Raw genomic sequence first — 14,553 nt, forward strand, 5'->3', positions numbered from 1 at the left:
TTTCCATGTCATCCTATTTCTGTCTCTTTCAGGCGACCGTACCTGCAGTTCTGACCAGTTCACCTGCCCAACCTGGCATCCTGGCCACCCTCGCTGTGTATCTATAAGCTCGGTGTGTGATGGCGAGAAAGACTGTGCTGACGCGGCTGATGAGCTCCAAAACTGCCCCAATCGGACCTGCCATATGAACGAGTTTGCCTGTTCCAACGGGCTTTGCATCCTCTTCAACTTCCAGTAAGTGAGAGATCTGCCTGAGTGAATGAAAGCAGACATTTCTTTCATAGTCTGAAAACTACGTTTCTTGTTACTGAATAGAGCCTAATGAATTACTCCTTCCCCCAGCTGTGACCGTGTAAATGACTGCGGGGACGGCAGTGACGAGTTGGGCTGTACTTATGGCACATGCAGCAGCTACCAGTTCACCTGTGGTAACGGAGCCTGCATCTTCGCCAATGACATTTGCGACGGGATAAACGACTGTTTGGATGGCTCCGATGAGGCAGACAGCTTGTGCTTTACCCCCCAGCCCACCTGTGCACCCCAACAGTACATGTGCAAGTCAGGCGAGTGCATCGACATCAGTAAGGTGTGCAACGGGGAGATGGACTGCTGGGACAGTAGCGACGAAAAAGGCTGCGGTAAGAGACGTGGGAATATGACATCATGTGTAAATATTGTATGAGTTCGTCCTAATGTGTGAGGAACTGTTTTCACTGAATTACATTGAGATCTCTCAACTCATAAAACTGTGTCCCCTTGCTTTCCTGTTTCTTTTATCGTTCTGTTTAGGAGTCAATGAATGCAATGACCCTTCAGTCCACAAGTGCGCCCAGATCTGCACCGACACCCTCACCGGTTACTACTGCTCCTGCAACCCTGGGTACACTCTCATGCCAGATGGCAAAGCCTGCGAGGACATTAACGAGTGTTTGAGCACACCCGCCGTCTGCAGCCAGATCTGCGAGAACGTTGTTGGCTCATACCACTGCAAATGTGCCCCGGGGTACATCCGTGAAGCGGATGGGCGCACCTGTCGTCAGAACAGTGGCATTGCCCCATACCTGTTGTACAGTAATCGCTACTACATTCGCAATTTGACCACTGATGGATCACATTTGAGTGTAGTTCTCCAGGGGCTGTCCAATGTGGTGGCGTTAGATTTTGACCACTCTGAGCAGAGGCTGTACTGGCTGGATGCAGGAATAGGAAAGATTGAGAGGATGCGTTTGGACGGGACTGACAGGGAGACGCTGGCAGATGATGACGTGTTAGGAGCTGAAGGCCTGGCGCTGGACTGGGTAGGCAGGTGTGTGAAGTTAGAGGAACTTACAATTAATCCTTTAGTGTTGTATTCAACAATAAAACAACCCATGTGTACATAAATGTGTGTGAAAACAAGGACAAATTTGCACTTTAATCTCAGCATCATTGTAATGACTACTAAATCAGTCTGACCAAAACATGGCTGCAGGGATGTCAGTGAAAATCTTTTGTTTCTGCTGCAGGAAGTTGTACTGGTCAGACTCTGATTACGGCTCACTTCATGTGATGGAGCTGGATGGGCGCTACAAGAAGAAGCTGCTGACAGGAGCTTTCACACATGGAAATGCCACCTATATTATCAGCCAACCTCGTGCTGTAGCTGTGAACCCTAAATATGGGTATTGATACACACACACACACACACACACACACACACAGAAGCCCTTGATCTGTGACACCAAAACCAGATGTTAGCAGTTACAGTTAACATTGCAAAACGTCTCCCCTGTCAGTTTATTGTAGCTGTAATGGAAATATACGATAATAGATATTTACGAAGCCTGTGTAATCTTGTGCTGTTTGCAGCGGCCCAGGTAGGCAGAGGAATAGGAAAGGCAATAAAATGTGTGCACAAACGATAAAAATGTTAGGTATCTCTAGCTTTTTGCTACCTACTGAAGAATTATAATGGTAAACATCCGTTACAATTGACTCTTTAATCCTTTGTTTGGATTGTTCCCCTCCCTTCTGTGCTCTTCCTTCCTGTCCTCTTTCTAATCCAGATGGCTGTACTGGACCGACTGGGGTGACACAGCATATATCGGCAGAGCTGGCATGGATGGAAGCAATGTCAGTGCCATTATCACATCCAAGCTGGAGTGGCCCAGTGCTCTGACCATAGACTACGCCACCAACAAGATCTTCTTTGCTGATGCCCACCTTAACTTTCTGGAGTGAGTTTAGAGATTCAGACATTTTCAGCTGCAGTCAAGTATGCCTCAATGGCACTCTATGATCTATGATTAGTACCAGTAATTTGCCTGCAACGTGTATTAACCCTCCACTGGATCAATCTTCAGCTTTGCAGATATGGACGGCCAGAACCGCCACCGGGCCATTGCTGGTACACTTCCCCATGTCTTTGCTGTTTCCCTGTTTGAGGACTGGGTTTACTGGACAGACTGGAACACACACACAGTGGAGAAAGCCCACAAGTACACTGGCGAACAGCGAACACTCATGGGCAACAACACACACCGGCCCTATGACATTCACGTCTACCACCCCTACAGGCAGCCTCAAAGTATGTACATTTAAACTGTAGATGCTCATATTTTTATTGTCTCAGTGGCCTGCAGCTTGGTATTGACCAATATGTTATTTTGAATTGACTTATTTCAAAGGTGAAAACCCCTGCACTTCCCATCACCTGACCTGCAGTCATTTGTGTCTGATTGCGCCTGGTGGGCAGCAAGCTTTCTGCGAGTGTCCAGATCACTTCATCAGCATCTCTATAGGCTTCACCATCCAGTGTGCCGCCGACTGCTCCAGCACCCAGTTCCGCTGTGGGGACAATGAGAAGTTAGTCCCATTTCACCGTCCTCACAGTTCCATTCATCAAGTCTCACTGTTCTTTCACAGTATAAACCCGATCCAAGTCTTTGAAAAATAATGAAAATGATAGCTACAGCTGTAGGTTACAACCTTGGAGATTGTTGTTGTTGTTTCCCGTTGACAGGGATCTTGACTACGGTGACACGCAGACAGTGAAAGACCAGTCATTGGCTGCCTTATACCCACACTATCTCTAAGATAATTATTTTCTGTCCTCTCATCCTCAGGTGCATTCCTATATGGTGGAAGTGTGACGGCCAATCCGACTGTGGTGATGGTTCAGATGAACCTGAGACCTGCCCGCCCCGTGTATGCCCTGTTGGCCAGTTCCAGTGTCAGGATGGCAGCTGTAGCTACGCCGGCTTCATCTGCGACGGCAACCCAGACTGCCCTGACAGTTCAGACGAGGATGCAGCTCTCTGCAGTATGACAATTAACATAGTTACTGTGATTACTGTCACTGGAAGTCCAATAGGAAGAAATTATAGTTGTTCTACCTGTGCAGAATTGAAAATTTAGCTGTGCTTTTTTTTTTTTTTAATTTCATTTTTGTTTGGATTTTGCTTGTAAAGTCATGAGGAATACTACATTTACTGGTAAAATTTCAGGCCTTGGTCAGGCTTAATCTCAGGTGAAGATCTCACACGTCAGACTTAATTCAGGTAGATGGTTCAGTTTGGACTTTGCTCAAATTTTCAAACATGAGTCAAGCTGCTGGCTGTCCCTGTAGGTGACCACAGATGCCAGGAAAACCAGTTCCAGTGTAAAAACAAGAAATGCATCGCTGTGTCCTGGCAATGCGACGGGGTAGATGACTGCGGAGACGGTAGCGATGAGGACACAGAGATTTGTTCCCAAAGGACCTGCCGTCCGGGACAGTTCCAGTGTGCCAACGGACGCTGTCTGCCATCAAGCTACTTTTGTGACGCCCAGGATGACTGTGGAGATGGATCTGATGAGCCGTATCAAACCTGCAGTGAGTAACACGACTCAAACTGATGATCTTATCCTCATTGGTGAGCTGAGAGACGTCTTGTTCAGTGGCTGTGGCAGAAATTAAACCTGCGATACCCCTAATTTCCCTTATACTTGTGCCTGTGATGGGCAAGCAAAAGAAAGGCACTGCCGTAATTGATGATAGCAGAGCTGACAGTATAATCAGACAATTTATGTTTTCAATGATATAATCATTGTAAAATCCACGTCCATTTTGTTATTGTATTGATTGTTTTCCCCTCTCATCCTCTTCTTCATGTTCTTACTGACCATGGTCATTGTCTCATTTCTGTCTTCCTCATCATTTCCCTCTGTCTCTCTCTCTCTCTTTCTGTCTTTCTCTGTCTGTCTTTCTTTGTCCAGTGGGTCCAGACTACAAGTGTGACGAGGACACCGAGTTCTCCTGCAAGACAAACTACCGCTGCATCCCTCAGTGGGCCCGCTGTGATGGCACCAACGACTGCATCGACAACAGTGATGAGCAAGGCTGCGGTCAGTGCTTGTGTGTCAGCAGATGTGATATAATGTGAAGGCATGGCTGTAACAAAGACTAGCTAATTGAGAAGAAGCAAGGAGAGACACTGACTGCGTTTTGTAGCCGGGAAGGAGATGGCAATCACGTTTTTTTTTTCTTTCATTGAAATGTTTAACTTGATTTTGATTTTATAGGTGGGAATTAATGGTTGAATGATCTTTTCATCTGTCCATTTCTGACTTTGTCTTCCAACAGAGGAGGTGACCTGTGATCCCCTGGGAGATTTCAGATGTGACAACCACCGCTGTGTCCCAATCCGCTGGCAGTGTGATGGCACTGACAACTGTGGTGATGGCTCAGATGAGAGGAACTGCCGTGAGTGTCCTACTGTCCTACTTTTTCAGCACAATCCATCACAAACCAGCAAGAGTCATGCGTCCACCGCAGTTACATATTTTTTCTTTACCCTTTATTTTGGATTACTCATACTGTATATGGAAAAAAAAAAACTGTGTAGAGTGTGTGTGACCAGTAAGACCTCATTCCAATTTCATACTGAAGTTATGTGTGTCTCTTTATTACCCTGATTATGGTCTGTAGAGCCAAGGCCTTGCTCTGAAAGCGAGTTTCGATGTGACAATGCACAGTGCATCCCTGGAAACTTTGTGTGTGACCATGAGGACGACTGTGGGGACAGCTCAGATGAGCGGGACTGTGGTGAGCATGCGCTGCACGCAAACTCACTTCTGTGACATATTCTCTGTCATGAAACAGCACAAACACGTTACTATCCTGGCTCTCTTCCAGAGTTGCTGACGTGTCGTCCAGGTTTTTTCCAGTGTGACTCGGGTCACTGTATCCCCGTTGCTCTGCAGTGTGATGGCCGGCCTGATTGTCACGACCTGTCAGATGAGACCAGCTGTCGTAAGTAAACCACATGAAACCTAGTGGCAAACTGCCCAGCCCCTACAGTGTTTTAGTGCGCTTGTATTCTGTCTTTGTGTGTGAGTGTGTGTGTATGAGGTATCTGCATGTCCTTAGTCCTAAATTATTCAAGTGTAAAGTCTTAAAAATATCTAAAATACCCGACAGTAGGACAAACTCCCATTTCTACATAAAAGCCCACCCCCCAAAAGATTGCAGCCTTTTAAATCCTGCCTGTTTTATTTTATTTATTCATCTTATTTTTTCCCACCCCGACAGCAACTCGTTACCCAGGAGGCCGTTGGTGCCCTGAGCACCAGTTCCAGTGTGAGAACCACCTGTGTGTGAACCAGAAATGGGTGTGTGACGGCATCGATGACTGTGGCGACCGCTCTGACGAGCAGCTCAGTTTGTGCTGTGAGAAACATTTTGTTTATTGTATATGGTAAAGTCCAGTGAAAAGTATTTTATCTGTGATCAACATAATCGTTCCTCCCTTAAAGCACATTATAATTCTAACCCCAATACTAACTTATGACCTTAATATAAGGAGCCTCACCTCATGAATGAGAACAGCTGTTCAACTGCTTCCTCCTGTTAAATCTACCTCAGAGACAGTCAAATATTGATAAGACAGCATGATTAATGTCTGTAGAGTGTTTTTAGTCATTAATGCTCACAGAGGTTGGTCTAAACTCAGATTTTTGTGTGTTTAACAAGTGACCGTCACCTGTGAGATGCCGTCCAAGTTCCGCTGTGCAAACGGCTACTGCATCTACGCTGGCCTGCTGTGCAACCAGAAGGACGATTGTGGAGACGGCAGTGACGAGACAGAGGAACATTGTATGTCTCAGACACACATACACCACAATCTATGTAGTTTGTCAGTAGTATTTTGAATGGAAACATTGCTCCTTACCCATTGCTTACGCTTCGAAACTTGCAAGAAGTTTGACTTAGGTACAGAGGTGTGAACACACAGAGCCATAATCATATTTCTAATAAGTTCATGCTCAGCAAATGCACCACTAATCATCAGTTTCTGAGGCCGTAAAGGATTAGACACTAATGCCTCCTCAGCCTTCCTCTCTGAGGCCAGTGAAATGGAGAGTGTCTGCACAAAACCTGAAACGTACAAGAGATAAGGAAACGGTCTGTTCTGTGGAATTGTTACACAATCAGCTTAAACATCAATCAGAGCAAATTATTTTGAGAGGAGATTAAATAGTTTGTGGACATTGGCGAGCTCATCTAAATCCATTTGTTGCTGGGGAGGAGACAAACAAGGGACGCTGTGGAGAAGCCTTCAAGTGATTCAGTGGCTATAGTATAGTATGTTGTCCTGAGTATATATATATATATGTATGTGCCTACATTTGAGTACTTGACTGTGTGGTATGCTTTAGGGGTTTTTTTTATCTACACATGTGGGCAGTCCACACATTTTTGTCTTCTTTTTTGGTATTTTAGACAGTTGGTGAGTGAAGAGTGACAGTTGAAAGCTCTTCAGTCTTAGACAAGTGGAGGTGGACGTGTTTCCACAGTTGGGTTGTATACCCACTCAACCTTCCCCGCGTACTTTTGTTGATGACTCATACTGGCTGTGTCCTCCTCAGGCCGCAAGCCCACGCCGGCCCCCTGCACACTGGAGGAGTTTAAATGCATCAATGGACACTGCGTGGCCCTGCCATACGTATGTGACCACAATGACAACTGTGGGGACCTCACTGACGAAATGGGCTGCAGTGAGTAGCATGACAAAGCACTCATTCACTTACTGTCAACATCTTCTTTTTATGTCAGTTATAAAATGTTGTTGGGGAAAAAAACACTATGAATCATGCATCCTAATCAGATATTTTAGTTGAGTATTAAAAAACGAGATTAATGGACATAGATAATGCAGATCAAATGTCAAGACAGCAGCAGCACATCGCCTTTGCCAAAAACAATAGAAATGGATTGTACAATCTCATACAATCTCGTACAATCTCAAAAAAGATCTCATAATTATGACATCTGTATTGGACAGTGACCACCATGTGAGTATTTCGTCTTTACAGAAGCACGTTGCATTCTCCAAATGAAATTGGAGCGATTTACTCAGAATTATGACTTCGATATCAGGAAATTATGACTCCGTTCATCCATTTTGTGCCACTTATCCAAGGCCAGTTTGTGACCCAGTTATGACTTAGTATCTCTTAACTGTAAGAAATTAATCAAATTATGAGGTATCTCATCATTATGAGATACAGATCTTGTAATTATGAGAAAACTAAATTTAAAAAATGTGCATTTTAAGATACTTTTCTCATAATGATGATGGGCGGATATGGATGCCATAATTATGGGGTCTTTTCCTCTTTTCTAACCTGGTAGCTTTTGCTTTTTTGTCATATAAACATAATTTCAGAGCAGAATCTGCTCTGAGTTATTTATGGATACGTGGTTCAGTCAAAAAGGTGCAGGTAATCATTGTGACCAAATACCCAGATTATGGTCAATAGCTGCATAAGCATCCTCATAAAAACAAAACCATTGTTGGATTTCATCAAAAGTAAGCGGCTCTGTGTTGCCTGGCTCCAGATTTTGGCCATGATCGGAACTGTGAGGAGAAGCTTTGCCAGCACGACTGCACCAACCTGAACGGTACCGGCTTCATCTGTTCCTGCAGACCTGGATACACTGTGGACCCCGACAGCACTTACACTTGCCAGGGTACACACACACACACTGAACAGAAATTCCACTAAATGCATTCAAAATACCAAAAAGAATATTTAACAAATGTCGACTCTTTCTTACAACTTCCTCTCGCTCCTCCAGACATCAATGAGTGTGCGGTGTATGGCACCTGTCCTCAGGTCTGTAAGAACACCAAGGGCAGCTATGATTGTGAGTGTGCTCCCGGCTACCGGAAAGTAGGCGACGGCAACATGTGTGAGGCTGAAGGTGAGAACAATCGTTTGATTGCTCAACAGAGAGGAAGAAGAGAGTTCAGAATCAGATGCAACTTATTTTCTGTCTGGTGATTGGTCATTCTGGTCATTGCTTATCAGCCCCTTATCACAGGTAAAATGTAAATGTCTGTGTCTCTCAGGAGCGACTCCCCTGCTGCTTCTACCAGAGAACATTCGTATCCGGAAGTTCAATCTGCAGGCGGAGACCTACCATGACTTCCTGCATGAAGAGGAGCACATTATGGCTCTCGACTACGACTGGGACCACAACAACACCAAATTCAGTACGTCACACACAGATTAATACTATATACTGTGGGAAAGACGACTGGGTCTACACGAAGAAATACAGTAATGGCACCTTTGAAATCTTGAACTTGTTTCATAATGTCCTTGTGTTTCATCAGGTATGGTGTACTTCACTGTCGCTCGTAAGGATTCTGAACCAGGTGGCATTAAGAGAGCATACATACCTTCAGTGGATGATGGCAGTAACAACATGGCTGTTGCTGTCGACCTCGACATCAAATACATCACCACACCAGACGGCATCGCTGTGGACTGGGTGGGCAGGTGTGTGTGAGCTGATGAAGAATCTTATTTTCAGAGTGAACAGCTGTGTGATAGAAATGTTCCATGTGTCAAACTATTTTTTGTGAGTAGTTTTGTAAGTGTCTTCTGCCTGTAGGAACCTTTACTGGGCAGAGTCCAGGGTGAAGAGGTTAGAGGTGGCCATGTTGGATGGACGCTACAGGAAGCACATAGTCAACACTGAGCTGGGCCACCCGTCTGCTGTGGCTGTCAACCCACGACTGGGGTGAGACAGACAGGGCTACCACACCTGACTTTAAGGAGCTGACACAGACTGCAGTAAATTAGGGTCACTTGCTAAATTTGTACATTTTGCACCTGGTGTTATATTTTGGAAATCGTTTGCCAGTAGGGTTGTGTTTCCTTGAACATTTGGCAGACACACTTGGATTTGTCTCCTCAAATGGAAATTCTTTAAGTGAAATTCACATTCAAACTACTGCAGAAGGGACAAAGAATCTAGCTGTGAGCCTTTTGTATTTATCCACCATGGAAAACTTTAACCCACCACATCTCGGAGCCAAGAACTTCAACCTCTGCTCTGTTTCTGCAGGATGTTGTACTGGGCGGATCGTGGAGACGAAGCCAAGATCGAGTGTTCTTGGCTGGACGGGCAGGAGAGGAAAGTCCTAGTGGGTGACGGCCTGGGTTGGCCCACTGGCCTGTCAATTGACTTCACCAACGACGACAGAATCTACTGGTCTGACTCCAAGGAAAGCCGCATCGAGTCTATTTTGCCTTCAGGAGAGGACCGTAGAACTTCTGTCTACATAGGTGAGGATTAGGAAGGACAGTCATCAGTATCTACTTTCTTTATTAGAGCTCGGTTAAGTTGTTCACATTTTGTTACACCTCGTCTATAGATGTGCAAAACCCCTTCAGTGTGAGTGTGTTCGAGGACGACATTTACTGGAGCACTCAGGAGAAAGGCGAGGTGTTCCGGCAGAACAAGTTTGGTCTCGGAGTCAAGACCAAGCTGCTGACTGCCGGGCCCTGGCTGACCCAGGTCTCTGTGTTCCAGCAGCAGAGATACAACTCCATAGACAGTAAGCTGCACACTCGCCTACAAGTTTACAGCATGCAGTATATACACCCTGCATATGTTTTCTATTTGCAGATTAATAATAGTGTCTTTTATTTTTATTTATTTTATTGTTGACTGATGCACAGAAAGTTTTATGAATGAATTAAAACTCAGGTTCTTGCGTCTGCAGTGAAGAATCCATGTAAGGGAACCTGCAGCCACCTGTGTTTGCTCCGACCGGGCGGTTACACCTGCGCATGCCCCGAGGGCTCCACCTTCATCCCAGGCAGTCTCACTGAATGTGATGCTGGTAAGAAAACAACCGATTTATTTTCGTCAGTAAGGTGCTAAAGACAGAAGAGGATGTTCCTACCTAAGACTGTATTGCATCTCTATTGACGTCCCAGTGATGGAAATCGTTCTGCCACGGGCCTGTAAAATGTCATGATTGCTCTTCATGTGAATTATTTCAGGGTTTGAGCCACCACCCATCATGCCCCCTCCATGTCAGTGTAGAAATGGAGGCACCTGCTACTTTGATGACAACAAGGCTCTCTGCATGTAAGACGTTATTTCAGTCTTTGCAACCAGCAACTGAGAATGAACTAGAAAGTACAGAGACTGCACAGCCCTCCAGATATGTACATCTGTACATCAGATAAATGCATTACTCAGTTTACAGGCACTGTTAATGAAATGTTTCACCTCTAATGTTTGTGCTTTGTTTCAAAGATGTCCTCCACAGTGGAAGGGAGAATACTGCCAGACAAACATGAACAACGTGGTTGCATCCTCAAGTATATTTAATTTTTTATAGCCAAAAATATAATGTAACAATATTCAAAGTCACTTGTAAGTGCTAAACTTAATCCTATTATTAATGAGCTGCCTTTTCCCCCCTCCTCTGTCCATGTCCCTCCATCTCAGTTGGAATAGCGATTGGGGTGACAGTGGTGATTGTGGCTCTGCTAGTTGCTCTGGTCTTTGTTGCCAGGAAGAAACCTAACCTGGTGGAGAGGTTACGGAACAACTTGCCCAGCATGCCCTCCATGCCCAGCATGCCCACTATGCCCAGCTTTAGGTGAGATGAAGCCACTTTAATAGATGCTAGAATTGATTATCATATGCTTGAGTGTATGCTTTCAGGATGTAATATTGGAATCACTTGCAGGTTTGTAGTATGTTGTGTGCAGCATCGTGTTACAGCTGAATCATATGTGTGTCGATTATTTTTTCAGAAACGGTTCAACTCCAAATTCATCAGATGGAAATGAAACAAGGCTGGATTCAGATCCGGTCAGTAGCAACACAAAACAGTCATTCATGACTAGAGGTGGCTGTCACACGTGTCATTGACATCCAATGATTACCACTTCACATAAACCAAGAGCTATTACAGTTATTTACTCATTTGGTCTTGTTGTGTGATGTCAGGTGCCCTGTATGTCTGTGTCCATGGTGGACACAGATGGGAATAATTTTGAGAACCCGGCATATGAAACTACACGACAGCCTGGTCCCGCACACGAGATGACAGCCACACCTGCTCCTGCTGGAACAAACAAGGTCAATAAATCGCTGCTGATCTGTAGAGTTCATTGATTTTCCTCTTTCAACTTGACTGCTGCATATGAATATGTGACATACAACACAATAACTATTTAACATTACATGCCAGAGGGCAACATCATCAGGAGCAGGCTTTTCCTTCATGGATTTGTCCTTGCCCCCTGCTCCAGTGTCCAAAGTCATCTTGATATTTTTGACATAACTTGGTGTAGCCTTTGTATCTGCTGATTGGGCGTCTGTAATTCCTTAGTTTCAGAGTGAGAAATTTGAACACATAATGCAAAAAAACGACACTGCTCCAGTGCAGCACGTCACTTACATTTTGCATAATACTCCCAACACAAGTACATTAAAGGTCCTGTGTGTAAGATGTAGGTGGAATATGGCAGAAATGGAGTATAATATTCATGATTATGTTTTTTGTGAATGAGTGAGAATAAGAATCGTTATGTTTTCTTAACCTTAGAATGAGCTCGTTATATCCACAGACAGCATAGAGTCTGCTATGTTGGACCACCATGTTTCTACTGTAGCCCAGAATGGACAAAACAAGTACTGGTTTCAAAGAGTAGCTTTAGCATTGTTTGTGTTTTTAGAGGTCGTCGTGGGGGGCGGTGAGGCAAGGGGTATTCACTTGGTTGCAGTCTGCGACTTCACCACTAGATGCCACTAAATCCTTCACAGTAGATCTTTAAGATCTCTTTAGAAGACGTTTAAGTTGTGGTCAAAGCCTCAAGAATTACTAACAATCTGCTACTGTCAGCAAGGTTCATCAACAATTTAAACTCACGCCAGATGTTTTTCTTATCTGGTAACTGAATGGATTAATTCTAAGACATCATACCTCATTGAAGAAAATTCAGATAATGGAAATTGTTGTTACTAATCAATCTTATTAAGTTCTCTTTGTCAAGAATCATTGTCCAAAACCAGATGTCTTCAGGTGTTGCTGTCTGAGCGCTTTGTTTGTTTTGTTGTGTGATGATCATCAACTGATTGAATATTCCTTTAAGCTCCTCTTCACATTTCCACCTTGTGGCCATTATAGGGGGCTTTTGAGAACCCAGTATACGGCTCAGACGCAGAACATGTTGACTTCACTCCTGCGCAGCCAGCTGCTTCGAACACACAGGTAGCCATGGAGACACGTGTCAAAATGTTAGAGCTCGATATCTGAAAACAATTACATGCTCTGAATGTTTGAAAATGTGCAGGTCTGATGTAATGTATTTAACAGTCAGACAAGAGTGGACTGTTTTGTCGGGGTAGACTGAAGGCGGTCACGTCTTGAGTGCGCGTGTGCATGCGTGCGTGCGCGTGCTAATCTGCTCAGTTATTGAAGCATTTCATTTCTCCTTTCTGTTCTAGCAGGTTGAACCCCTTGGAGGTGACAGATTTGTGTCTTTCAAAAACCCCTCATACACGGTGAGTCCAGAATGTCAATAAGCTCAGACTGAAAGTGTCAGGGGAAGAAAAAAAAGGATATGCAGGCAGCATTAAGTGTCTCAGAGCACTGTCCATTGTTCTGGGTTTAGTAGCACTGAGTAGAGTTCACATGATGGCCATGAAGTTTGGAAATTTCTGTATATTTTTACTTTAATTTGACAACTTTGTAGCTACATATTCTTCTACTTATTCTGGTTTTATTTTGTGTTAAAATACTACATATAACATTTATATATATGACATAAAGAAGCTTGGTAGCAATATATCTCATTGCTTTAATGTTTGTGACGTGTTGTGATCTTCCAGCGGGAGAACCCATTTGGACCCGGTTCAGATTCTGACATTTGATGTGACCTCGACATCAGGGATTACACTGGACCACATTTCAGGGCTGAAACTTTATTCATTCTTATCAGAAGATGTAGTGTAACATCATTAAAGGAAAATTCTAATTTGTGTCATCTATGTACTTTAATTTCAGTGTTTGTGTACAAAACTGCTTCTGTACAAAAAAAATCATCTTTCGCAGACCGGATTTAATTTAACTGATAGGAGACTCATTCAATAACTGAGGGAAGTCAAATATAAATGTGTAAATGCTGTTTTTATCTTGAGTTTCTTTTTTATCTGGAAATAAATCTTGATTGTCAAAAAGATTAATATTAAAGCTGCTATTATCATCATTGTGTGTCAGTGAAAGTGTGATGATTGGACTGCAGATTCTGTGCCATGTCATAAAATGTCAGGTTTTAAGACCTTGAGATTAAGCCCCAGATTCTGAACACTATGACAATCTCTCTCTCTCTCTTGTACCTTTCTTTGTGCGACAGTGCACATATCACAGAAGGATCTGTCTGATAGGACTCTGATCCCCAGCTACTGTATCTGACCCACTGAGCTGAGATGAAATGCTTTGTCATCATCCATTTAATCACACAGAAAGCCACAATTGGAGGCCGTGATCACGGAGCAACAGCAGTGATTCTGCTCCTCTCCTCTCCAACTGTCGCAAATGTCTGAACACATCAGTGTCTCTTTGAGCTTGCAACAACCAGGCCAACCAGATGAGCAAAGGGAGCAAAGAAAAGTGGAGAAGACAGACAGAGGGAGTGAGGAAAAGTAGAAACAGAATAGTGAGGATTGTAAAGGGAGCTGTGACTGGTGTGTTTTTATGCTGTGGTCCAGGATGATTCACACTTCATGTTTTCATCGCTCTGGTCCCCCACAAGGCATCTCTGACCATCAGCCAAAACATGTACTGTACCGCTCACTGAGATGCAGACATGGAGGGAGGGGATGAATAGCAATGGATGAATTTGAGAGGGGCGGACCAGAGAGGCATGCGGCTTACAGCATGTGTGCACACTGTGCTCCCTTCAGGAGCTGTCAGAAATGGTACAAACATTTATGATTGACCCAATAATGAGATTCCCATGATGATTCCAAATTATTTATTTTATTGTTTTTCAATCAAGTTATGCTAAAAATTGATGTTTTGGTGTGAACACAAGGGACCTAGCAAATAGAGTTTTATTTTTACATCAGAATATGTTGTAAAAGGAACAACAACTTCATTTATTACGTTTAAGATATATATCTAAATATATGTGTGTAGTTTAGTATGTGGAGTGTGAAGCCATTGTCAAAGCCCAAAAGAAGGGGTTTGGTTTTAGATTATATCAGGTAAG

General features: G+C 43.8%; 1 protein-coding gene across 1 annotated transcript in view; it reads left to right on the forward strand.

The window, feature by feature from the left end:
* lrp2b (low density lipoprotein receptor-related protein 2b) overlaps positions 1-13,314 on the forward strand; it is a 42,218-nt gene extending 28,904 nt beyond the window's left edge. The window contains exons 49-80 of the mRNA XM_070990369.1: positions 33-234; positions 343-638; positions 790-1,306; positions 1,506-1,661; positions 2,046-2,216; positions 2,343-2,566; positions 2,667-2,844; positions 3,105-3,301; positions 3,608-3,853; positions 4,237-4,365; positions 4,604-4,723; positions 4,949-5,065; positions 5,156-5,272; positions 5,552-5,689; positions 5,993-6,115; positions 6,889-7,017; positions 7,862-7,993; positions 8,102-8,227; positions 8,376-8,519; positions 8,643-8,808; positions 8,924-9,052; positions 9,380-9,600; positions 9,690-9,872; positions 10,041-10,160; positions 10,324-10,411; positions 10,583-10,647; positions 10,778-10,931; positions 11,089-11,146; positions 11,285-11,416; positions 12,468-12,551; positions 12,788-12,844; positions 13,172-13,314. Of these exons, the coding sequence (XP_070846470.1) occupies positions 33-234; positions 343-638; positions 790-1,306; positions 1,506-1,661; positions 2,046-2,216; positions 2,343-2,566; positions 2,667-2,844; positions 3,105-3,301; positions 3,608-3,853; positions 4,237-4,365; positions 4,604-4,723; positions 4,949-5,065; positions 5,156-5,272; positions 5,552-5,689; positions 5,993-6,115; positions 6,889-7,017; positions 7,862-7,993; positions 8,102-8,227; positions 8,376-8,519; positions 8,643-8,808; positions 8,924-9,052; positions 9,380-9,600; positions 9,690-9,872; positions 10,041-10,160; positions 10,324-10,411; positions 10,583-10,647; positions 10,778-10,931; positions 11,089-11,146; positions 11,285-11,416; positions 12,468-12,551; positions 12,788-12,844; positions 13,172-13,213 (4,961 nt within the window). The 3' untranslated portion in view covers positions 13,214-13,314. The remainder of the gene's footprint in view (positions 1-32; positions 235-342; positions 639-789; positions 1,307-1,505; positions 1,662-2,045; positions 2,217-2,342; positions 2,567-2,666; positions 2,845-3,104; positions 3,302-3,607; positions 3,854-4,236; positions 4,366-4,603; positions 4,724-4,948; positions 5,066-5,155; positions 5,273-5,551; positions 5,690-5,992; positions 6,116-6,888; positions 7,018-7,861; positions 7,994-8,101; positions 8,228-8,375; positions 8,520-8,642; positions 8,809-8,923; positions 9,053-9,379; positions 9,601-9,689; positions 9,873-10,040; positions 10,161-10,323; positions 10,412-10,582; positions 10,648-10,777; positions 10,932-11,088; positions 11,147-11,284; positions 11,417-12,467; positions 12,552-12,787; positions 12,845-13,171) is intronic.
* Positions 13,315-14,553: the final 1,239 nt, after the last annotated feature.

Source organism: Chaetodon trifascialis, chromosome 21 (assembly GCF_039877785.1).
Source record: "Chaetodon trifascialis isolate fChaTrf1 chromosome 21, fChaTrf1.hap1, whole genome shotgun sequence".
Classification (NCBI taxonomy): domain Eukaryota; kingdom Metazoa; phylum Chordata; class Actinopteri; order Chaetodontiformes; family Chaetodontidae; genus Chaetodon; species Chaetodon trifascialis.